Source organism: Bombina bombina, chromosome 4 (genome assembly GCF_027579735.1).
Source record: "Bombina bombina isolate aBomBom1 chromosome 4, aBomBom1.pri, whole genome shotgun sequence".
Lineage (NCBI taxonomy): Eukaryota > Metazoa > Chordata > Amphibia > Anura > Bombinatoridae > Bombina > Bombina bombina.
Genome location: NC_069502.1, coordinates 1,078,261,326 through 1,078,286,078, shown reverse-complemented (window position 1 = coordinate 1,078,286,078; position 24,753 = coordinate 1,078,261,326). Strand labels below are relative to the sequence as shown.

General features: G+C 38.9%; 1 protein-coding gene across 1 annotated transcript in view; it reads left to right on the top strand.

Annotated features, from left to right (window-relative positions):
* The window catches only part of TTC7A (tetratricopeptide repeat domain 7A), a 1,159,252-nt gene that overhangs the window by 1,036,351 nt on the left and 98,148 nt on the right, over window positions 1-24,753 (top strand). The window contains exon 19 of the mRNA XM_053712237.1: window positions 5,459-5,661. Coding sequence (XP_053568212.1) covers window positions 5,459-5,661 — 203 coding nt within the window. The remainder of the gene's footprint in view (window positions 1-5,458; window positions 5,662-24,753) is intronic.

The following is a 24,753-nucleotide window of genomic DNA, read 5'->3' as shown; positions in this document are numbered from 1 at the left end:
AGTGCAGCCTTGTTCCAGCCAGAAATTCCACCAATCTTGGCTCAGACGTGGTCACATAGAAAAGAGAAGGAAAACAGGCGCACAGGGCACGATTCAAGTGAAAGATTTATTGGAAATATTACACACGCAAGTGATAATGCACTTACTAGATAAAAACAAATATCGGGCATTCAAATGTATCGTTTGTGGTTTGCAGCTCCTTTCTACACACAGGCAAAGATGGTCCACCTCCTCACAGCTGATTGCAAGTTGCTACAGGCAAAGGTATTCCGGATCCTTCACCCGGCTGCTTGACAAGCTCGTGTGACCAAAGTTTTTGCTGCTTTCCCACAGACGCCAAATGATATGACTACTGGCCTGACGCGTTTCCCCCGAACTCCGGTCGGGCTTTTTCAAAAGCTAAATGAGTAACGGATGTCTCTAAGAATGCGCCCTTTTACTTTAAAGGCGGAATGGCCAATCCAAATGAAGGTGTGTGCTTATGGGCCAATACCTTTGCCTGTAGCAACTTGCAATCAGCTGTGAGGAGGTGGACCATCTTTGCCTTTGTGAAGAAAGGAGCTGCAAACCACAAACGATACATTTGAATGCCCGATATTTGTTTTTATCTAGTAAGTGCATTATCACTTGCGTGTGTAATATTTCCAATAAATCTTTCACTTGAATCGTGCCCTGTGCGCCTGTTTTTCTTCTCTTTTCTATGTAACTCCTTATTGTGGTGATGTGCACTCTCCAGAGCCCAAAAAGACTGTGTTGACTGAGTGTCTAGCAGTACGTTCCTGCTAACATACAAACCAAAAGACACAACCAATCGCAAATATAAAATAAACCAAAACACAATAAATACAAAATATACATTATATTATTCAGGCTGTATTGACATATTTACTGATCTTTTTTCTGGATCAATAAGTTTATTGATTCAGTCTTAGTAAAGTGAAATCATACTAAGTTCAAATTGCATTAAATATGGTTAGGATACTTCTTTTTTACTCAGAAAATAAATTGTGATAATAAAATGCACATTTTTTAGCGAGCAATATGTTCTCTCACAGAAGGATTCAGAATACCTGCATTAGCTCTGCCTGAAGCATAATTTAAAGAGCTGACAGGATGTTGATTCTGAATCTGTCCTACTTACATTTCCTATCTCCTTTTATACAGCATATGACATTTTATGTGAAAATAAAGATTTTTTTTGCAATGACAACTATAATTGTTGTACATAAAATACATTTCATGACATCTGGATTCCTGTAATAAAAGAAATGGCATGACCTAAGTTCATCATTTTCATATAAATATACGCACGCAGTATTTTTCTTTTATTATAAGCATAAATAGTAGGCTTTTTTTGTATTAGACTCAGTATGATTGGCAATCACTGCTGTAAAATTTGCTTTGTGATATATTTCCTTTCTTTTTTCACTTTGTTCTTTCTTTACCATTCTATTTGAAGGCATTGGCCTCTAGTTATGAAGCTCCGTACTTACCTGCCTTCGCTGGCCCCAATACGCCCGCCTAAGTTCGCCTAACCTCGCTGCCGCGGACCTGAATATGCTCGCCAAATTTATCAATAAAGCTGTCAAAAAGCCACGCACCAAGTACGGAGCAATGAGCAGCGGACTGTGTTATTTATCAGTCATCGATCTTGCTGCTCTTCGGCTTTTTCCCAGCTTTATTGATACCCCTGTCACTAAGCACCCACACTATACTGTACTGTTTTACCCCCTATACCGCCGCCCCTGGACCTCTCTGCAACTAAATAAAGATTTTAAACCCTAAACCGCCGCTCCCAGACCCGCCGCAACTATAATAAATATATTAACCCCTAAACCGCTGCTCCCTACCCCGCCGCCACCTACATTATACCTATTAACCCCTAATCTGCCGCCCCCTATACCGCCGCCACCTATATTAAACTTTTTAACCCCTATCCTACGGATCCCGGACCCCGCCGCAACTAAATAAATTTTTTAACCCCTAAACCACCGCTCCCGGAGCCCGCCGCAACTAAATTAAATGTTTAACCCCTAAACCACCGCTCCCGGACCCCGCCGCAACTAAATTAAAGGTTTAACCCCTAAACCGCCGCTCCCGGATCCCGCCGCAACTAAATTAAATGTTTAACCCCTAAACCGCCGCTCACGGACCCCGCCACCACCTATATTAAACTTATTAACCCCTAAACCTAAGTCTAACACTAACACCCCCCTAACTTAAATATTATTTAAATAAATCTAAATACATATTACAATTATTAACTAAATTATTCCTATTTAAAACTAAATACTTACCTGTAAAATAAACCCTAAAATAGCTACAATATAACTAATAATTATATTGTAGCTATTTAGGATTTTTTTTTATTTTACAGGCAACTTTGTATTTATTTTAACTAGGTACAATAGCTATTAAATAGTTAATAACTATTTAATAACTACCTAGTTAAAATAACTACAAAATTACCTGTAAAATAAATCCTAACCTAAGTTACAATTATACCTAACACTACACTATCATTAAATTAATTAAAATAATTAACTACAATTACCTAAAACACTAGCACTAACCCCCTGAAGATCACCCTACCTTGAGCCGTGTTCACCCAGCCGGGCCGAATTCTTCATCCAAGCGGGGCAGAAGAGGTCCTCCATCCGGCCGAAGTCTTCATCCAAGCGGAGTCTTCCATCCAGCCGACGCGGAGCCATCTTCTTCCAACGACGTCCTAACACCGAATACCTGGTCCTTTAAATGACGTCATCCAAGGTGGCATCCCTCGAATTCCAATTGGCTGATAGGATTCTATCCAATCAGCCAATCGGATTGAACTTCAATCCGATTGGCTGATTAAATCAACCAGATTTTTCCTACCTTAATTCCGATTGGCTGTCCTATCAGCCAATTGGAATTCGAGGGACGCCATCTTGGATAACGTCATTTAAAGGACCAGGCATTCAGTGTTAGGACGTCGTTGGAAGAAGATGGCTCCGCGTCGGCTGGATGGAAGATGGCTCCGCTCCACTCCGGATGATTGAAGATAGAAGACGCCGCTTGGATGAAGACTTTGGCCGGATGGAGGACCTCTTCTGCCCCGCTTGGATGAAGAATTCTGCCCGGCTGGGTGAACACAGCTCAAGGTAGGGTGATCTTCAGGGGGTTAGTGTTATTTTTTTTTTAGAGTAGGGGTGTGTGGGTGGTGGGTTGTAATGTTGGGGGGGGGTTGTTTTTTTTACAGGTAAAAGAGCTGATTACTTTGGGGCAATGCCCCACAAAAAGCCCTTTTAAGGACTTTGTAATTTAGTATAGGGTAGGGCATTTTATTATTTTGGGGGGCTTTTTTATTTTCTTAGGGGCCTTAGATTAGGTGTAATTAGTTTAAACGTCTTGTAATTTTTTTTATTTCTGTAATTTAGTGTTTGTTTGTTTTTTGTACTATAGTTTAGTTTATTTAATTGTATTTAATTTTAGGTAATTGTAGTTATTTTTTTTAATTAATTTAATGATAGTGTAGTGTTAGGTGTATTTGTAACTTAGGTTAGGTTTTATTTTACAGGTAATTTTGTAATTATTTTAACTAGGTAGCTATTAAATAGTTATTAACTATTTAATAGCTATTGTACCTAGTTAAATTAAATACAAAGTTGCCTGTAAAATAAAAATAAATCCTAAAATAGTTACAATATAATTATTAGTTATATTGTAGCTATCTTAGGGTTTATTTTACAGGTAAGTATTTAGTTTTAAATAGGAATAATTTAGTTAATAATTGTAATATGTATTTAGATTTATTTAAATAATATTTAACTTAGGGGGGTGTTAGTGTTAGTGTTAGACTTAGGTTTAGGGGTTAATAAGTTTAATATAGGTGGTGGCAGGGTCCGGGAGCGGCGGTTTAGGGGTTAAATATTTAATTTAGTTGCGGCGGGGTCCGGGAGCGGCAGTTTAGGGTTTAAACAATTTATTTAGTTGCGGTGGGGTCCGGGATCCACAGGATAGGGGTTAATAACTTTATGTAGGTGGCAGCGGCAGATTAGGGGTTAATAGGTATAATGTAGGTGGCGGCAGGGTCCAGGAGCGGCGGTTTAGAGGTTAATAACTATTATATAGGTGGTGGCCGTGTAGGGGGGCAGATTAGGGTTGTTTAGACTCAGGGTACATGTTAGGGTGTTAGGTGCAGACATCTCCCATAGAAATCAATGGGATATCGGGCAGCAGCGCACATGAGCTTTCACTGCTGTCAGACTCCCAATGATTACTATGGGATCCGCCGCCTCCAGGGCGGCGGATTGAAAACCAGGTACGCTGGGCCGGAATAGTGCCGAGCGTACCTGCTAGTTATTTGATAATTAGCAAAAGTAGTCAGATTGTGCCGAACTTGTTTTTTTTTTTTATATGGTCGCATTTGGCAATTATCAGGCTGCCAACTGGTCACATGAAATATGCCATAATGAACCTAGAGCAATATGTTTGGATGTCAAATTTATAAATATAAATAGTTTTGGGGGTCAGATTTTAGAATTTAAGTCGTTATGTCATTCCAACTGTTATGTGTAAATAATTTCAGTGAGAAGTTTGTGAAAAAATTAATGATTTTTTTTATATGTTTGCATTTGGTACACATCTGACTGCAGACTGTTCAAATTAAATATGGCAAAATGGACCTAGATCAACACCTTGGGTTGTCTAATATATATATATATATATATATATATATATATATATATATATATATATATATATATATATATATATATATATATATATATGTATATATATATATAGTTTTGGCTGTCAATTTTGAGAATTTGTGCCGATTTTGAGAATGTCATTCCAAATGGCCCTGAATACCTTTCCATAACGTGTCTAAAAATCCTCTATCAGAAGTGTGGTGCGCAGGTGCAATTAGTGGCCTTCTGATTACCAAAATCAATGGTAAACCCATACATGTCTGCTAATTCTGAACACAGGGGATCCTAGAGAATCTTTTGCAAGCATTTGTCTTATAACTGCACAAGTTATATGTAAATAGCTGAAGATAAAAACCTTCAAATTATCTAAAATAATGCAAAATATATAAATGTTTGATCTCATCTGAATCAGAGAATGCCAATGAACAATTTTCTAGCATCAGGGAGTGTCAATCAACCTGATCGTATTTGATTGGGTTGATTTCTGTCCGCCGCCTCAGAGCAGGCGGACAAGTTATGGAGCAGCGGTCTTTAGACCGCTGCTTCATAACTTGTGTTTCTGGCGAGCCTGAAGGCTCGCCAGAAACACGGGGCAACAGGCTCAGTTGGGAGCTTGATAAATAGACCCCTGTGTTTCTCTTGTTTTCATTGCTGTTAGTGTTTCTGACTTACCACTCTGTTTTAAAGATGATCAAATTGGTAGAAATAAAAAAAAAACCTATATTGTATTTATTTAATTACATTTTTTTTGTATTATTGTTTTGTAGCTGAAGTTTTTATGGAGCAGCAGCATCTAAAAGATGCCGGCTTCTGTATCCAAGAGGCATCCAGCCTTTTTCCTACATCACACACTGTGCTGTACTTGCGTGGGAGGCTCGCTGAGATGAAAGGCTGTTTGGAGGAGGCTAAGCAATTGTATGATGAAGCGCTAACAGTAAATCCAGATGGAGTGAAAATTATGCACAGCCTGGTAAGTTTGTAGGTTCCCAGCTTCACTCATTGTGTGAGAGTTTAGAGATTGCAGCAGTTCTTGCTATTGTTGAATTGATTGTATTGTAACATGAAGTCATTATTTTTAGAACAGGCGTTTAAGATCGTACAGTTAATATTTGTGGGCAAAACTAAAGTACTTTGTTAACTCAATGCAACGTTAATCAGTTTAGACATATTTCAGCAATTAACCACTTCAGTATAATGTGCTTCAAACATAAATGTTACAAGAGGCATAACAGTTAGAATTGAAGTCTCTGCAGGTTCAAATCCATAATAAAACAAGAAATAATTGCATAGTATTGATAAAAGACACCAGAAATCTATTTTTACACAATGTAACTATTTCTTCTTGCATATAGAGTATTCCGCATGAATGTGCTACTGAATAAAGCACACACAGTACAACTGCCCATTAAGAAGGCTTAGCTTATTTATCTACATTATATATTATTTAATACAGCCACTGTCTAATAATGTCTATTAATGTACTTATATAAAAATGTAACATATTGTATGTGGACTAGTTGCCAAACACAGCTGTGTAGGCTTTTTAATAGATGTTTTTATTTGTAATCATAAAAGTGTCTTTGTGTTTAAAATCTGCTGTGTTATATAGAACAGTCTGTAGGTGGAGAACTCATGACACACATTCTTGGCTGAATTTATGCTATTACAATTTATTCTTATATTGTGGCTGAACATATTTGTTTTTCCCAGATCTCCTTGTATAGTTCCCATTATTTGCTTTAAAGGGACATAATACCCATATGCTAAATCACTTAAAAGTGATGCAGTATAACTCTAAAAAGATGCCATGGCTAAATCATCTAAATATCTCATGTAAAACAAGTGAGATATTTTACCTCAAAATTTCTTCAGTTCTCAATAGTAAGTGCTCTGTGAACAGTTATCCTTCAGCTACTGTAAGCTACACGTTGAAAAAAAAATCAGTGCTGATGTCACACTTTGCTTTAGTATTATCTCATGATATTTCACTGAAATCGTACTAGATTTCATAGTAAACTTCCTTAAACTGCATAGGGAAATAACATGACTTTGCCTATGCATGCCAGAAGCATTCTCCCTAGCAAGTCCTGGGGCTAGCATCCTGATTGGCTCCTTAAAAATGTGAAATTAAGAGTAATTGTCATTGAATTGTATTTTTATTATGCACTTGTTATCTATGTAATCCTACTGTGCATTATGTAATGGTCCTTTAAATGGAGCTGAGTATATCAAACGTACTTGGCATTACTTTAACTCTTAAATATGGTTTTGTACATTAAGTTCCATTTATCAAGAGAAACATGGAAGTCTGTCGGTAACTGCCCAACATAGATTTCATTTAACCAAGGCAGATAATTGTTAAAACCCCACATAATTTTGGCACCAAAAGTAATAATGGCAGACTTAAGGTATGTATAAATATGTTTCTTTATTTGTATAGCAATTTCTATGTACACAGTGCTCTACATTGGCAAAATTTTAGATGGCCTTGTTGCATAATCAACAAATGCATAATAGAAGGACAATGTAACACCTAATTTGAATTTCAATTACAGAGTAGATTTTTTTCTGATGAATTTCAAAGATTCCTTTAATTTCTCTGTGATACATGGTAGCCATCTGCCAATCACAGACTCTTATATGTACAGGAACTGTTTGCTTTGCAGCAAAGGACAACAAGAGGACAAAGTGAAATTAATAATCATGTAAATTGAAAAGTTATAAAATGGCATGCTCTACATGAATCAAGAAAGTTTAGATTTTTATATCCGTTTAATACTATGAGAAAAGTGCAATTTACATGAGAAAAAAAGAAACTGTTCACACAGAGGGGCCGATTTATCAAAGCTTCAATTGTGAATGCGCTGGAAGTCCGCGTCAAATTAGATGTAAAGTTGATCTGCCCTAGTTAACACAGCGTCAGTGTTGAAATGTTCGACATAATATACGCTCCCGCAAGATCAATCCAACGCAAATCGTTGCTTGCGTTATTCGAGCGTAATACAGATCATCTGCCTTCACATTCAACTCTATTTGAGCGTATTACTGATGATCCGCCTTCACATTTGACTCTTTGACACACTTACCAATTTATCAAACATTCATTAGGTACGCTCGCGTCTTTTCCGACGCAGTGTACCTATCCTTCAAACGGCCACCTCTGAGTCCTGGCAGTCCAGGCAGGCAGAGGTTAAGCACAGACCTTGGCAGTCCAGGCAGGCATAGGTTAAGCACAGGCCTTGGCAGTCCAGGCAGGCAGAGGTTAAGCACAGGCCTTGGCAGTCCAGGCAGGCAGAGGTTAAGCACAAGCCTTGGCAGTCCAGGCAGGCAGAGGTTAAGCACAGGCCTTGGCAGTCCAGGCAGGCAGAGGTTAAGCACAGGCCTTGGCAGTCCAGGCAGGCAGAAGTTAAGCACAGGCATTGGCAGTTCAGGCAGGCAGAGGTTAAGCACAGGCCTTGGCAGTTCAGGCAGGCAGAGGTTAAGCACATGCCATGGCAATCCAGGCAGGCAAAGGTTAAGCACATACCATGGCAATCCAGGCAGGCAAAGGTTAAGCACAGACCTTGGCAATCCAGAAAGGCAGAGGTTAGAAATTAGGCAAGGAAGAAAATCCAGCAGGTAAGTCAAAATCAGGCTTCAAGGCAAAAGGATTCTTCTTTCACAAACAAAGGCACAGACTGAGTAGACTCAGTGTCAGGGCCAAGACTGATTAGCCAGGCAGGTTTAAGTAGTCTGTTGGTAATTGCACATTACCAACAGCTGACATGAGGTGGAGCCAGAGAGCCTGAGAGAGAAAGCAGAAAACAAAATTGAATGCATTCGCAACTAGAAGCACTCTGGTGGCTTAGTGGTAAGTCACTAGGAAACAATATGAGCAACCAGAGTTCAAGTCCAGATGTGGGCATGACAATCTGCCCTTATTGCTAAATTAAATCAAGTAGGGAGATATTACATTACATAATATAGCTAACTTCCTTTTTTTGATAAATCTATTTGCACCATGTTTAACGCATGTAATACAAGTCCCACTCTCCCCTTCGCACCAAATTTGACGCAATACTTCCCACCAAATTTGACACAATACTCAAACTCCTAAACAGCCCACAAACTAGTAAAAATTTTCCACCACTTTTTAATGAGAAATGCATAATCACGTCATTAATTAAATCAGCCAATCTGATTTAAATATACATTTTCTACTCCCACTAACGAATCAAATTGCTCTATACTTGTGTCATTGAACACTCATTAGAACTTGTAAGTGCCATTTGTTACATTGTGTATTATACTTTGAAAGTATGTATATGTGAAATTAGCATTAAAGGTAAACATTGATGATGACATTAGGCCACACAGCGTACTATTTTTGACAATGATTTTAATAATCAAATGATGTTTGATTCAATATAATCTTAAGCTGATAGCTCAAAGGGATAGTCTACCTAACATTAAACTGTCATGAATCAGATAAAGCAGAAATAAAATCACCTCTTTAATGTCATCCTATTTTCTTCCTTCTCTTGAATTGAATTTTCATTAAGAAATGTCATCTTAAATGCCAGCCCATTTTTAACACCTGTGTAGGAGTGGTGTTTAAAACTAGACTTCAATCAGGAAGTGATACACAGATGCAGAAAGAAAACTGGCCCAGCTCTTAAAATAGCCATTGTTTGCAAATAAATACATATGATACCCTGATTACATGTTATATTCGCAATTATTCTTGCTCGGAATAATAATATATTTACACTATATACATATAGTGGTATAAATAAACACAGAGATATGAAAGACAACATTGTTTAGTACAAAAAAAAAAGAATTTAGGGACATGTAAATATATATATATATATATATATATATATATATACACACAAGTATGTGCAAAGATTATTAATTATTTAAAAAAAAATAAAAAAACATGAGATAAGCATATCATGATTTCTAGAAATACAAATACACATTAATTTATGTGAAAATATCATATATCAGATTTTTTTGTATAAAAAATAAATAGAAAAAAACAGAAAAAACTGTCTTCGTTTGAAGGACATTCAGGGTAGATCATTTGAAAAATAAGGATATCCGCAAAATCGATGACTCTTATTTATCAACAGTCCGATGCTAATTGTGCCGGGCTCGCGTTTTTGTCAGACTTGTTGATAAATAAGGCCGTGGAATGTAGATTTGCGCCAGCGATGTATAGCGAGCGTATAGCCCATCGCGAATGCGTCGAGATTGACGCCTTGATTATTTTCGGCCAGATTACGAGTTTTGTGTTGGGAGCTGTGCAGTGCTAATGAGCAGTTTTTTCTCACCGCTCACTTACCTGCAGCGCTGGTATTACAGGTTTTTGCAAACCCGGCGTTAAAAGGCAAGAAGTGAGCGTAGAGCAAAATTGTGCTCCTTACCGCACTCCAATACCAGCGCTGCTTTAGACATCAATGGGGAGAGCCGGCTGAGAAAAAGTCTAACATCTGCAAAAAAGCAGCTTAAAACTCAGTAACGCAGCCCCATTGATTCCTATGGGGAAACACATTTTATGTTTACACCTAACACCCTAACATGAACCCCCGAGTCTAAACACCCCTAATCTTACACTTATTAACCCTTAATCTGCCACCCCCGACATCGCTGACACCTACATTATTCTTATTAACCCCTAATCTGCCGCTCCGGACACCGCCGCCACCTACATTATACTTATTAACCCCTAATCTGCTGCCCCAACATTGCTGCCACCTACATTATACTTATTAACCCCTAATCTGCTACCCCCAACATCGCTGCCACCTACATTATATGTATTAACCCCTAATTTGCTGCCCCCAACTTTGCCGCCACTATATTAAATGTATTAACCCCTAAACCTAAGTCTAACCCTAACACCCCCTAACTTAAATATAATTTAAATAAATCTAAATAAAATTAATATCATTAACTACATTATTCCTATTTAAAACTAAATGCTTACCTATAAAATAAACCCTAAGCTAGCTACAATATAACTAATAGTTACATTGTATCTAACTTAGGGTTTATTTTTATTTTACAGGCAAGTTTTTATTTATTTTAACTAGGTAGAATAGTTATTAAATAGTTATTAACTATTTAATAACTAAAATAAATACAAATTTACCTGTAAAATAAAACCTAACCTAAGTTACAATAATACCTAACACTACACTGCAATTAAATAAATTAACTAAATTAAATACAATTAAATAAATTAAATTAAATTAGCTAAATTACAAAATAAAAAACAAATTACAGATCTTTAAACTAATTACACCTAATCTAATAGCCCTATCAAAAAAAGCCCCCCCAAAATAAAAAAAAACCCTAGCCTAAACTAAATTATCAATAGCCCTTAAAAGGGCCTTTTGCGTGGCATTGCCCCAAAGTAATCAGCTCTTTTACTTGTAAAAAAAAATACCAACAACCCCCAGAACAGTAAAACCCACCACCCACACAACCAACCCCCCAAATAGAATACTAACTAAAAAAAACCTAAGCTCCCCATTGCCCTGAAAAGGGCATTTGGATGGGCATTGCCCTTAAAAGGGCATTTAGCTCTTTTGCAGGCCCAAAGCCCTAACCTAAAAAATAAACCCACCCAATACACCCTTAAAAAAATCCTAACACTAACCCCCGAAGATTCACTTACCGGGGGAAGTCTTCATTCAAGCGGCAAGATGTCTTCAACGAAGCCGGCAGAAGTGGTCCTCCAGACGGGCAGAAGTGGTCCTCCAGACGGGCAGAAGTCTTCATCCAGACGGCATCTTCTATCTTCATCCTTCCGGCTCGGAGCGGCTCCATCTTCAAGACATCCGGCGCGGAGCATCCTCTTCCAACGGCATCTTCCAATCAGCCAATAGGATTGAGCTTGCATTCTATTGGCTGATTGGAACAGCCAATTGAATGCCAGCTCAATCCTATTGGCTGATTGCATCAGCCAATAGGAATTTTTTCTACCTTAATTTCGATTGGCCAATAGGAATCTAAGGGACGCCATCTTGGATGACGTCACTTAAAAAGATATTCATTCCGAAGAAGCCGTCGTTTGAAGAGGATGCTCTGCGTCGGATGTCTTGAAGATGGACCCGCTCCACGCCGGAAGGATGAAGATAGAAGATGCCGTCTGGATGAAGGCTTCTGCCCGCCTGGAGGACAATTCTGCCCGTATGGAGGACTACTTCTGCCGGCTTCATTGAAGACATCTTGCCGCTTGGATGAGGACTTCTCCCGGTAAGTGGATCTTTGGGGGTCAGTGTTAGGATTTTTTTAAGGGTGTATTGGGTGGGGTTTTTTTTTAGGTTAGGGCTTTGGGCCTGCAAAAGAGCTAAATGCCCTTTTAAGGGCAATGCGCATCCAAATGCCCTTTTCAGGGCAATGGGGAGCTTAGGTTTTTTTAGTTAGTATTTTATTTGGGGGGTTGGTTGTGTGGGTGGTGGGTTTTACTGTTGGGGGGGTTGTTTGTATTTTTTATTTATTTTTTATTTTATATTTAAAGGTTTTTATTGAGATTTTCTTTAGATTTATTTAAATTAAATTTAAGTTAGGGGGTGTTAGGGTTTGGGTTAGACTTAGATTTAGGGGTTAATACATTTAATATAGTGGTGGCGACGTTGGGGACGGCAGATTAGGGGTTAATAAGTATAATGTAGGTTGCGACGATGTTAGGGGCGGCAGATTAGGGGTTAATAATATTTAACTAGTGTTTGCGATGCAGGAGTGCGGCGGTTTTGGGGTTAATATGATTATTCTAGTGGCTGCGATGTCCGGAGTGGCAGATTAGGAGTTAAAATTTTTATTATAGTGTTTGTGATGCAGGAGGGCCTCGGTTTAGGGGTTAATAGGTAGTTTATGGGTGTTAGTGTACTTTTTAGCACTTTAGTTATGAGTTTTATGCTACTGCGTTGTAGTGTAAAACTCATAACTACTAACTTTAGAATGCGTTACGGATCTTGGAGGTAGAGGGTGTACCGCTCACTTTTTGGCCTCCCAGGACAGACTCGTAATACCGGTGCTATGGAAGTCTCATAGAAAAAAGGGTTTACGAAGTTTACATAAGTCGTTTTGCGGTAAGGCCAAAAAAGTTTGCGGGCCCCTAAACCTGCAAGACTCGTAATAGCAGCGGGCGTAAAAAAGCAGCATTAGGACCTGTTAACGCTGCTTTTTTACCTTAACTACAACAAAGGACGCCAGATAGAGTCCCAGGAGGTGCGCTCATGCAGACGAATGACGTAAGAAAACAGGATCGGCCGCACTCTTATGTAGAAGGAATCCAGCAGTATAAATCTAAAATAAAGAAAAAAAGAAGAGGCGCCACATGGTGTGGTACAAACAGAGAAGGTGTTCCCACAGGAGAAAGAATACCTGGAGCCCTAGGTAATGGAAACTCACAGACAGGGCGTCACAACCAGAGTGCCAGACAGGGCGGCACGGGACACTCAGAGTCGCCCGTATGACTTGTCGCTTACACTGTGGTGTGCGGCGTTAAGTCAGATGTCCAATGATAGCCAATCAGGAGACGCCAACTGTCCAGCAGCTCGTACCAAACAGCTGACGCCAGACGGGCTCAAAGGTGCCGGCACAGGAGGCTGGGAATAGGTGTATGTAACAGGAGACACTTAGATAGGCACGCTTGACACAAATATGAAGATAATAAAAACTCTTATAGGAAAAGAGTAAAATAAGCAAGCTGGTGAATAATAAAAAGTGTATATTTATTAAATACACTGGTATATAACAACGCGTTTCTCAGCAAAACATGCTGTTTCATCAGGCTGTTCCACCACAGCTTGCTCCACATATATATCCTGCACTAACCAATCAGAAACTAACACAAAGCCACACCTTCTCTTGTGTCAGATTACACGCTGGCAGGTATACTCATAAGGTAGAATGTCAGTTCATAGTGTTAACATCTGAACCTCTAACTCATAGAAGAGAACAACCTAATCATAGATGCTATAAAATTGTGTGATTACTGACCAAAAATTGCAAAAATAATTTATTGATGCATACACAGTAAACCAGTTAGAGGAAGTTACTGTGATAAAAATTAAAAACACAAATATTAATATATAAGATAGTAGATAGTAAATCTAAATACCATATTATATAATATGATAGTAGGTATATATATTAACCATTTGTGAGGATAACTGGTCGTCACTAGGGAAGCTAAAAAGATAATATTGGTATATATTGATATATTATTGCTTGGAATATTATTACTAATAATGTTTATATTATTGCTTGAAATACTCTAAAATTATATCATCAGATTCAACCTTAATGCAAAAATATATGGTTTATTTCATAGGGATAGAGAAATTTGAGACAGATTAATATTATTCTATGATATGCTTGTATGTATGTAAATGGGGATATGACTAATGCTACATAAGACTAGGAGGCATTCTATACGTGACAGTGTCACAGAAGACAATCTATCGTCAGAAAAAATATTTACTCGAGATTGAATACTTGACTATGACAGTATATCTAATGATAAGTATAAACCATATCAGAATCATATTGATATCGGGATCAGGCAATAATTATCGGTCAGGAGCTTGACATGATATTATTGGGCTATGGTTTAATTAGAAATCAATTAGCACAAATAATCAACTGAAAAGATCTAATAAGATACAATAAGATTAGTGAATAATGGAATTTAAGAATATAACTAGACAGTCAAAATCTAACAGATATCCAGTAAGAAACTTTAATTAAAAGCTTCAAGATCTATGTTAAGATTCAGCCCAGTGGGGTGCAAGCTCTTGAGAACATGAATCCAATAGGTATCCCTCTGTCTCAACCTAAAGAATCGATTATAGAGATGAGAGGGAGGAATATACTCTATTGGAGTAATAGAATAGCAGTTCTTGTTACCAGGATGTTTACGATTGCAGTGTCTTGAGACACTATGATTTCTAAGATTGTTCTTGATGTTACGTTGATGTTCAGACCATCTAATGCTTAATCATCTAAAGGTGCGCCCAATATATTGTACCCCACAAAGACAAGTGAGGAGATAAACAACATATTTGGAAGAGCATGAAATATGGCCTATGATAGAATAATGTCTGCCAGTCACATTGGATTTAAACATCTTGTTCATATGAGAGATCTTAATACATAGTTTACAGCTCCTATTATAACATTTATAACTGCCTGGAGAGCTAATGACTTCCTATTCATATTACAGGAAATAACATTCCTTTTATTTTTTACAATCTTTCTGGGAGCTAAAATTGTTTTTAGGGTGGGTGCTCTTTTGTAAAACACTTTTGGTGCATTTCCTATTATACTGCCTAAAATCGGATCTTTAGTCAAGATTCCTCAATGTTTAGTAATAGCATTCGTAATCATTTGATGATTGCTAGTAAATTGAGTGATAAAAATGGGAGATTGTACTGCAATTACGGTGTATCCACTTGAATTGTCAATACGGGACATTGCGTTTCCAAGGCAGGTAATGGATGCTCATAAAATTGAGATAACTGTTGCAGTCGACTGATTTAAAATGAGTCGTACTGATCACTTTACCATTTCTAAACTCAAGATTAAGATCAAGGAAAGTAATCCTTCTAGGATCAATAGTAATGGTGAAACAAAGACCCCTATCATTTTGGTTGAGATACTCAACAAAAAAATTGCAGAGGTGATGTCACCATTCCAGATAAAAGTCAAATCATCAATATACCTGCCGTAGAGTATCAGGTTCGCCCCATATGTTGAATCTTTTTTTTACCTTAACGCACAACTCGTAATCTAGCCGTTAGTTTCTACATAGAAAGCAATATATAATTAGTATGTAATGTAGAATATGTAACAGATATGTGAGTGTGTTTGGGCAAGTTCCTATTTTGTTTGTTTTTTAAAGGAAGCTTGACAATGCAAAATATAATTTTCCTTGAGCCTCGCATGCTTACTAAGGCGTAAGGCTTTTGCGCACGTCAGGTAGCGCTCATATTACAAGTTGAAGTAAACGCGTTAACGTATTCCCCCATAGAAGTCAATGGAGCAAAAAAAGTGGAAAAAATCCTAACACCCTACTTGTGCATACCCAATAACATATTTTCAAAAGAGATAGCCAACATGAAAATATGAATATTTCACATTTCAATGTTCCTCACATAGAAGAAAAATTTCTATTTATTCAGAAATACATATTTCTACATATATCTGATGGTATTTTGCACAAATATACAGTATATTTAAATATATATATAATATATATAATAAATAAACACTTACCGGCCACTTTATTAGGTACACCTGTTCAATTGCTTGGTAACAAAAATTGCTAATTAGCCAACCACATGGCAGCAACTCAATGCATTTAGGCATCTACACATGGTGAAGACGACTTGCTGAACTTCAAACCGAGCATCAGAATGGGGAGGAAAGGGGGGGTTTAAAGGCACACTCTTGAGCTTACATTTCTGCTTTTCAAATAAGGATAACAAGAAAATGAAGAAAATATGATAATAAAAGTAAATTAGAAAGTTGTTTAAAATGTTATGTTCTATCTAAATCGTGAAAGAAAAAAATTGGGTTTTATGTCCCTTTAAGTGACTTTGAACATGGCATGGTTGTTGGTGCCAGACGGCTGTTCTGAGTATTTAAAAAAAACTGCTGATCTAGTGGGATTTTCCCGCACAACCTTCTCTGGGGTTTACAGAGAATGGTCCGAAAAAGAGAAAATATCTAGTGAGCGGCAGTTGTGTTGACGAAAATGCCTTGTAGAGGTCAGAGGAGAATGGGCAGACTCATTCGAGATGATAGAAAGGCAACAAAAACTCATATAACCACTCATTAAAACCAAGGTATGCAAAATACCATCTCTGAACGCACAACACGTTGAGCCTTGAAGCAGATGGGCTACAGCAGCAGGAGACCAGGAAACTGAGGCTACAATTTGCACAGGCTCACCAAACTTGGACAATAGAAGATTGGAAAAATGTTGCCTGGTCTGATGAGTCTCGATTTCAGCTGCGACATTCAGATGGTAGGGTCAGAATTTGGCATAAACAACATGAAAGCATTGATCCATCCTGCCTTGTATCAACGGTTCAGGCTGGAGGTGGTGGTGTAATGGTGTGGGGGATATTTTTTTGGCACACTTTGGGCCCCTTAGTACCCATTGAGCATTGTTTAAATGCCACAGCCTACCTGAGTATTGTTGCTGAACATGTCCATCCCTTTATGACTACAGTGTACCCATCTTCTGAAGGCTACTTCCAGCAGGATAATGCACCATGTCACAAAGCTCAAATCATCTCAAACTGGTTTCTTGAACATGACAATGAGTTCACTGTACTCCAATGGCCTCCACAGTCACCAGATCTCAATCCAATAGAGCACCTTTGGGATGCGATGGAATGGGAGATTCACATCATGGATGTGCAGCGGACAAATCTGCAGCAACTGCGCAATGCTATCATGTCAATATGAACCAAAATGTCTGAGGAATGTTTCCAACACCTTGTTAAATCTATGCCACAAATAATTAAGGCAGTTCTGAAGCCAAAAGGGGATCCAACCCGGTACTAGCAAGGTGTACCTAATAAAGTGGCCGGTGAGTGTACATGATTATATATATATATATATATATATATATATATATATATATATATATATATATATATATATATATATAAATATCTTTTTATAAATACTTATTCTGCAATGAACATTTTATGCAAAGTGCAAAACATTGGAATTTGAAATATTTACAGTAAGTACAGTATAGCACTTTTATTAAAAATGAATATTGCATAAATATGCTTTTACATTTTTTTTCTACTTAACTGCAAATGGCTCTAATGCACTTATACATATGTCTATATATGTATATATGTGTTTATATGTGTTTACATCTTTACACATGTATAAGTACAGTATACAACAGAAGTAAGTACAACCCTGGGCAATATCACTTAAATATCAAATTATTCAAAATTGTATCACCTCTCAATAATTGTTTTAGTTCTAAGTTGACAAGTAGAGTATTTCCTTTTGTAAACAATCTAAAACAAATACTTTAGAAAGATTATATTGAAAATACAGGCCCCAAAGTAGAAACTTAAAGGGACAGTCTACACCAGAATTGTTATTGTTTTAAAAGATAGATAATCCCTTTATTACCCATTCCCCAGTTTTGCATAACCAACACAGTTATAATAATATACTTTTAACCTCTGTGATTATCTTGTATCTAAGCCTCTGCAAACTGCCCCTTTATTTTAGTTCTTTTGACAGACTTGCAGTCTAGCCAATCAGTGCCTGCTCCCAGATAACTTCATGTGCACGAGCACAGTGTTATCTATATGAAATACGTGAACTAACACCCTCTAGTGGTGAAAAACTGTTAAAATGCAATCTGAAAAGAGGTGGCCTTCAAGGTCTAAGAAATTAGCATATGAACCTCCTAGGTCAAGCTTTCAACTAAGAATACCAAGAGAACAAAGCAAAATTGGTGATAAATAGTGATGTCGCGAATAGTTCGCCGGCGAATAGTTCCCGGCGAACATAGCATGTTCACGTTCGCCGCGGCGGGCAAACATATGCGATGTTCGATCCGCCCCCTATTCTTCATCATTGAGTAAACTTTGACCCTTTACCTCACAGTCAGCAGACACATTACAGCCAATCAGCGGCAGACACTCCCTCCGAGACCCTCCCACCTCCTGGACAGCATCCATTTTAAATTCATTTGGAAGCTGCATTCTTAGTGAGAGGAGGAACAGTGTAGCTACTGCTGATTTAATAGGGAAATTGATAGCTAGGCTAGTGTATTCAGTGTCTACTGCAGTCCTGAAGGACTCATCTGATCTCTGCTGTAAGGACAGCACCCCAAAAAGCCCTTTTTAGGGCTAGAACATCAGTCTGCTTTTTTTTTTTTTTTCCTGTGTAATCTAATTGCAGTTGCCTGCCTGCCAGCGTGTGTGTCAGACTCACAGCGTATACTGTGCCCACTTGCCCAGTGCCACCACTCATATCTGGTGTAACAGTAGTGTAGATTTAAAAAAAACAACACTTTTTTGACTGTGTTAAATAATAGCAGTCAGTTTCCTTCACACGTGTGTGTTTCAGGGCCTGCCTGCCAGGGCACAGTGTCACACCAGTGCAACTCATATCTGGTGTAACAGTAGTGTAGATGTAAAAAAAACAAAAACTTTTTTGACTGTGTTAAATAATAGCAGTCAGTTTCCTTCACACGTGTGCGTTTTAGTGCCTGCCTGCCAGGGCACAGTGTCACCCCAGTGCAACTCATATCTGGTGTAATGGTAGTGTAGATTTAAAAAAATAACACTTTTTGGACTGTGTTAAATAATATCAGTCAGTTTCCTTCACACGTGTGCGTTTCAGTGCCTGCCTGCCAGGGCACAGTGTCACCCCAGTGCAACTCATATCTGGTGTAACAGTAGTGTAGATTTAAAAAAAAAACAACACTTTTTTTGACTGTGTTAAATAATAGCAGTCAGTTTCCTTCACACGTGTGTGTTTCAGGGCCTGCCTGCCAGGGCACAGTGTCACCCCAGTGCAACTCATATCTGGTGTAACGGTAGTGTAGATTTAAAAAAACAACACTTTTTTGACTGTGTTAAATAATAGCAGTCAGTTTCCTTCACACGTGTGCGTTTCAGTGCCTGCCTGCCAGGGCACAGTGTCACCCCAGTGCAACTCATATCTGGTGTAACAGTAGTGTAGATTTTAAAAAAACAACAACACTTTTTTGACTGTGCTAAATAATAGCAGTCAGTTTCCTTCACACGTGTGCGTTTCAGTGCCTGCCTGCCTGCCAGGGCACAGTGTCACCCCAGTGCAACTCATATCTGGTGTAACAGTAGTGTAGATGTAAAAAAAACAACACTTTTTTGACTGTGTTAAATAATAGCAGTCAGTTTCCTTCACACGTGTGCGTTTCAGGGCCTGCCTGCCAAGGTACAGTGTCACCCCAGTGCAACTCATATCTGGTGTAACATTAGTGTAGATTTAAAAAAAAACAACACTTTTTTTGACTGTGTTAAATTATAGCAGTCAGTTTCCTTCACACGTGTGTGTTTCAGGGCCTGCCTGCCAGGGCACAGTGTCACACCAGTGCAACTCATATCTGGTGTAACAGTAGTGTAGATGTAAAAAAAACAACACTTTTTTGACTGTGTTAAATAATAGCAGTCAGTTTCCTTCACAAGTGTGCGTTTCAGGGCCTGCCTGCCAGGGCACAGTGTCACCCCAGTGCAACTCATATCTGGTGTAACAGTAGTGTAGATTTAAAAAAAACAACACTTTTTTGACTGTGTTAAATAATAGCAGTCAGTTTCCTTCACACTTGTGCGTTTCAGTGACTGCCTGCCAGGGCACAGTGTCACCCCAGTGCAACTCATATCTGGTGTAACAGTAGTGTAGATTTAAAAAAAACAACAACACTTTTTTGACTGTGTTAAATAATAGCAGTCAGTTTCCTTCACACGTGTGCGTTTCAGGGCCTGCCTGCCAGGGCACAGTGTCACCCCAGTGCAACTCATATCTGGTGTAACAGTAGTGTAGATTTAAAAAAAAAAACACTTTTTTGACTGTGTTAAATAATAGCAGTCAGTTTCCTTCACACGTGTGCATTTCAGTGCCTGCCTGCCTGCCAGGGCACAGTGTCACCCCAGTGCAACTCATATCTGGTGTAACAGTAGTGTAGATTAAAAAAACAAAAAAAACAACACTTTTTGGACTGTGTTAAATAATAGCAGTCAGTTTCCTTCACACGTGTGCGTTTCAGGGCCTGCCTGCCAGGGCACAGTGTCACCCCAGTGCAACTCATATCTGGTGTAACGGTAGTGTAGATTTAAAAAAACAACACTTTTTGGACTGTGTTAAATAATATCAGTCAGTTTCCTTCACACGTGTGCGTTTCAGTGCCTGCCAGGGCACAGTGTCACCCCAGTGCAACTCATATCTGGTGTAACAGTAGTGTAGATTTAAAAAAAAAACAACACTTTTTTGACTGTGCTAAATAATAGCAGTCAGTTTCCTTCACACGTGTGCGTTTCAGGGCCTGCCTGCCAGGGCACAGTGTCACACCAGTGCAACTCATATCTGGTGTAACAGTAGTGTAGATTTAAAAAAAAAACAACACTTTTTTGACTGTGTTAAATAATAGCAGTCAGTTTCCTTCACACGTGTGCGTTTCAGTGCCTGCCTGCCTGCCTGCCAGGGCACAGTGTCACCCCAGTGCAACTCATATCTGGTGTAACAGTAGTGTAGATTTAAAAAAAAACAACACTTTTTTGACTGTGTTAAATAATAGCAGTCAGTTTCCTTCACACGTGTGCGTTTCAGGGCCTGCCAGGGCACAGTGTCACCCCAGTGCAACTCATATCTGGTGTAACAGTGTAGATTTAAAAAAAAACAACACTTTTTTGACTGTGCTAAATAATAGCAGTCAGTTTCCTTCACACGTGTGCGTTTCAGGGCCTGCCTGCCAGGGCACAGTGTCACCCCAGTGCAACTCATATCTGGTGTAACAGTAGTGTAGATTTAAAAAAAAACAACACTTTTTTGACTGTGTTAAATAATAGCAGTCAGTTTCCTTCACACGTGTGCGTTTCAGTGACTGCCTGCCAGGGCACATTGTCACCCCAGTGCAACTCATATCTGGTGTAACAGTAGTGTAGATTTAAAAAAAACAACACTTTTTTGACTGTTTTAAATAATAGCAGTCAGTTTCCTTCACACGTGTGCGTTTCAGGGCCTGCCTGCCAGGGCACAGTGTCACCCCAATGCAACTCATATCTGGTGTAAAAGTAGTGTAGATTTAAAAAAAAAAAACACTTTTTTGACTGTGTTAAATAATAGCAGTCAGTTTCCTTCACACGTGTGTGTTTCAGGGCCTGCCTGCCAGGGCACAGTGTCACACCAGTGCAACTCATATCTGGTGTTACAGTAGTGTACATTTAAAAAAAAAAATACAATCTGACTGCAATAGATTGAATAGCAGTTAGTTGTCTGCAAGCGTGTGTATTAGGCCTACAGAGTCTACTCTGCCAACTTCTGCCAGTGCACAGTGCTACTCATATCTGTTGTTACAGTAGCTTGCACGCATAGTACCACCAATCGAAAAAAAAATGACAGGCAGAGGCAGGCCACCCCACAGGGGCCGTCGTGTTCGTGGTGTTGTGATTCCCTTTGGCCCTAGAATAATGCCCAGTGTTCAGAGGCCACGTACCCTGAACTCGAACATTTCTGAGGACATAGTTGACTGGCTAACACAGGACACCCAATCTTCTACAGCTTCCGCTCGGAACCTTGACGCACCATCCTCCTCCAGCTTAGCTTCGGGCACCTCTCAAGTTACCACTCGCCCGCCTACCGCCACCACCAACACTAGCACCACAGCCGCTTCACTTGATCTGTCAGAGGAGTTATTTACACATCAGTTGGAAGAAATGAGTGATGCGCAACCATTATTGCCAGAGGATGTAGATAACAGGGATATGTCTCAGTCAGGCAGCATTACACACATGGACGTACGGTGTGATGATGATGATGTTGTACCCGCTGCGGGAGTTTGGTCTGTCACTGTGAAGCGGGCGTAACCCTTACACTACCTGATCGATACAATATCATACCTGATGTTTTAAAGCATGTTATTCCAAACAATTTAGGAATATTAGGTGATTTATGCCCTTTATGGCTTAAAACCAGACTCTGCATCAACTATGTAATTTTCCATGGGAGTTTTGCCATGGATCCCCCTCCGGCATGCCACAGTCCAGGTGTTAGTCCCCTTGAAACAACTTTTCCTTCACTATTGTGGCCAGAAAGAGTCCCTGTGGGTTTTAAAATTCGCCTGTGATTGTAGTCTATGGCGGTTTGCCCTGTTCGCCCGTTTGCAAACTTTTGGGGAAGTTCGCATTCGCTGTTCGCGAACCCAAATTTTTAGGTTCGCGACATCACTAGTGATAAAAGTAAATTGGAAAATTGTTTAAAATTACATGCTCTATCTGAATCATGAAAGTTTATTTTGGCCTATACTGTCCCTTTAATGCAACAAAAGTGAATACACCTGTGGTCACTGATACACAAGTTTGATCACTAAAACAAAATTGAGTACACCTATGATTTCCAATTAGCCTAATTGCATGAGCATAGTTACCAGAACAGTCTTATTTTTTGACCAATGGGCAGTGTCTATCTGCAAGTTTGCATCATGTCTCCACATGGAAAAGAATTGCCAGAGGAATTAAAAAATCTGATTGTGAGACTTTACAAAGATAGAAAAGGATACAGGAAGATTTGTGACCAACTAAAAATCAGTCAAAACGCAGTTGCAGCAGTGATCAGGAGGTACAGATCGATACACAAAAATCAGAGCCGCAGTGGCTGTCCTCCCAAAATGACGCCACGGACAGTGCGCTACTTGCAGAATCTAGCCCTGAAAAACAGGCAACAGGCAAGTGCTTCAGATTTGGCTCAGGGATTATCCATAGAAATTGGAGTTTCTGTGACAGTTCAGACAGTGCTAAGGACATTGCATAATGTCAACTTCTATGGACAGCATCTAAGGAAAAAACCCTTGGTCTTCGGCACAAAACTGCAAAATTAAACTTTGCTAAACAACATGAAAAGCCTGATGAATACTGGGAGCACATTATTTGGTAAGATGGCCAAGACCAAGAAACTATTTTTCGGCTCAGATGGGGTGCAGCATGTTTGATGTGAACCTGGTCAGGATTATTACAGTGAATGCAATGTCCCAACAGTGCATCATGGTGGTGGGAGTGTGATGATATGTGGCTGCATAACTGCAAAAGGTGTTGGGGAGATGACATTTATAGATGGCACCATGAATGCCTGCAATATACCAAAATACTGGCTGACAAGATGACTCCCACTCTCCAGAAGTTTGGCAGAGGACGAATATTCCAGGATGATAACAATCCAAAGCACACTTAGACGTAATGCAGTTACTGTTAGGTGATACAATTTTGAATAATTTGACATTTAAGTGATATTGCACTGGGGTGTACTCACTTCTGTTGTATACTGTATGTATGTGTATATATACATACATATACTGTATGTATGTATGTATATATATATATATATATATATATATATATATATATATATATATATATATATATATATAGACTCCAAGTAAATGCACTCTCACTCGCCAACCCAAACACAGACCAGGGTGCTTAGCAGGATATTCAATCAAGATAAGGATAAGCACTCACTGGATTTAAATACAATAACTATTTATTGGTAGTGACATTTCGGGGCATTCACCCCTTCCTCAGACAACCCAAACTCAGGAAGAGGAAGGGGTGAATGCCCCGAAACGTCACTACCAATAAATAGTTATTGTATTTAAATCCAGTGAGTGCTTATCCTTATCTTGATTATATATATATATATATATATATATATATATGTTAAAGCCCTTTCTCTGCATTTTTTTTCTTATACCTGAGAACTTATATCTTTGAGACCTTATAACCTTTTTGTGCAATTTAAAAAAAAACAACATTTTTATCAGATGGTGTATTACGATTGTAAACGGAATTTTTTTATGTGTTTTGTGACACTTTTTTGTTTTGCAAAACAGTTAACCAGAGCGCTGAGGAAGCGCTATCCTGAAGAGTGTTAACTTCAATTACGCTCAAGGGATCGCATTTACTTTTATCTTGAAATACGAGTGCTGCTCCCAACACATGCAAACACCCGTGATAAACCCCTTTTGGTTTGTGCATTACTTTTAGCGTGCCGCTAGTAAGCTGGCCCAAAATGTTTTGTTATTAACCCTTTAACGACTCATGTCATACAGGGTACGTCTTGCACAAGCTGGTGTTTAAAGACCAGAGATGTACCCTGTAGTACATTGGGGTTTAAAGCTTTCTGGTTATTGCAGTGATGCCTCGATATCGAAGCATCCTGCAATAACACTTCTTACCCCTCCGGTGCAGAGAGAGCCACTCTGTGGTCCTCTCTGCTCCGAACATCGATGGTGGGTGGGAGCCAAAGTGGGAGGCGGGTGGGC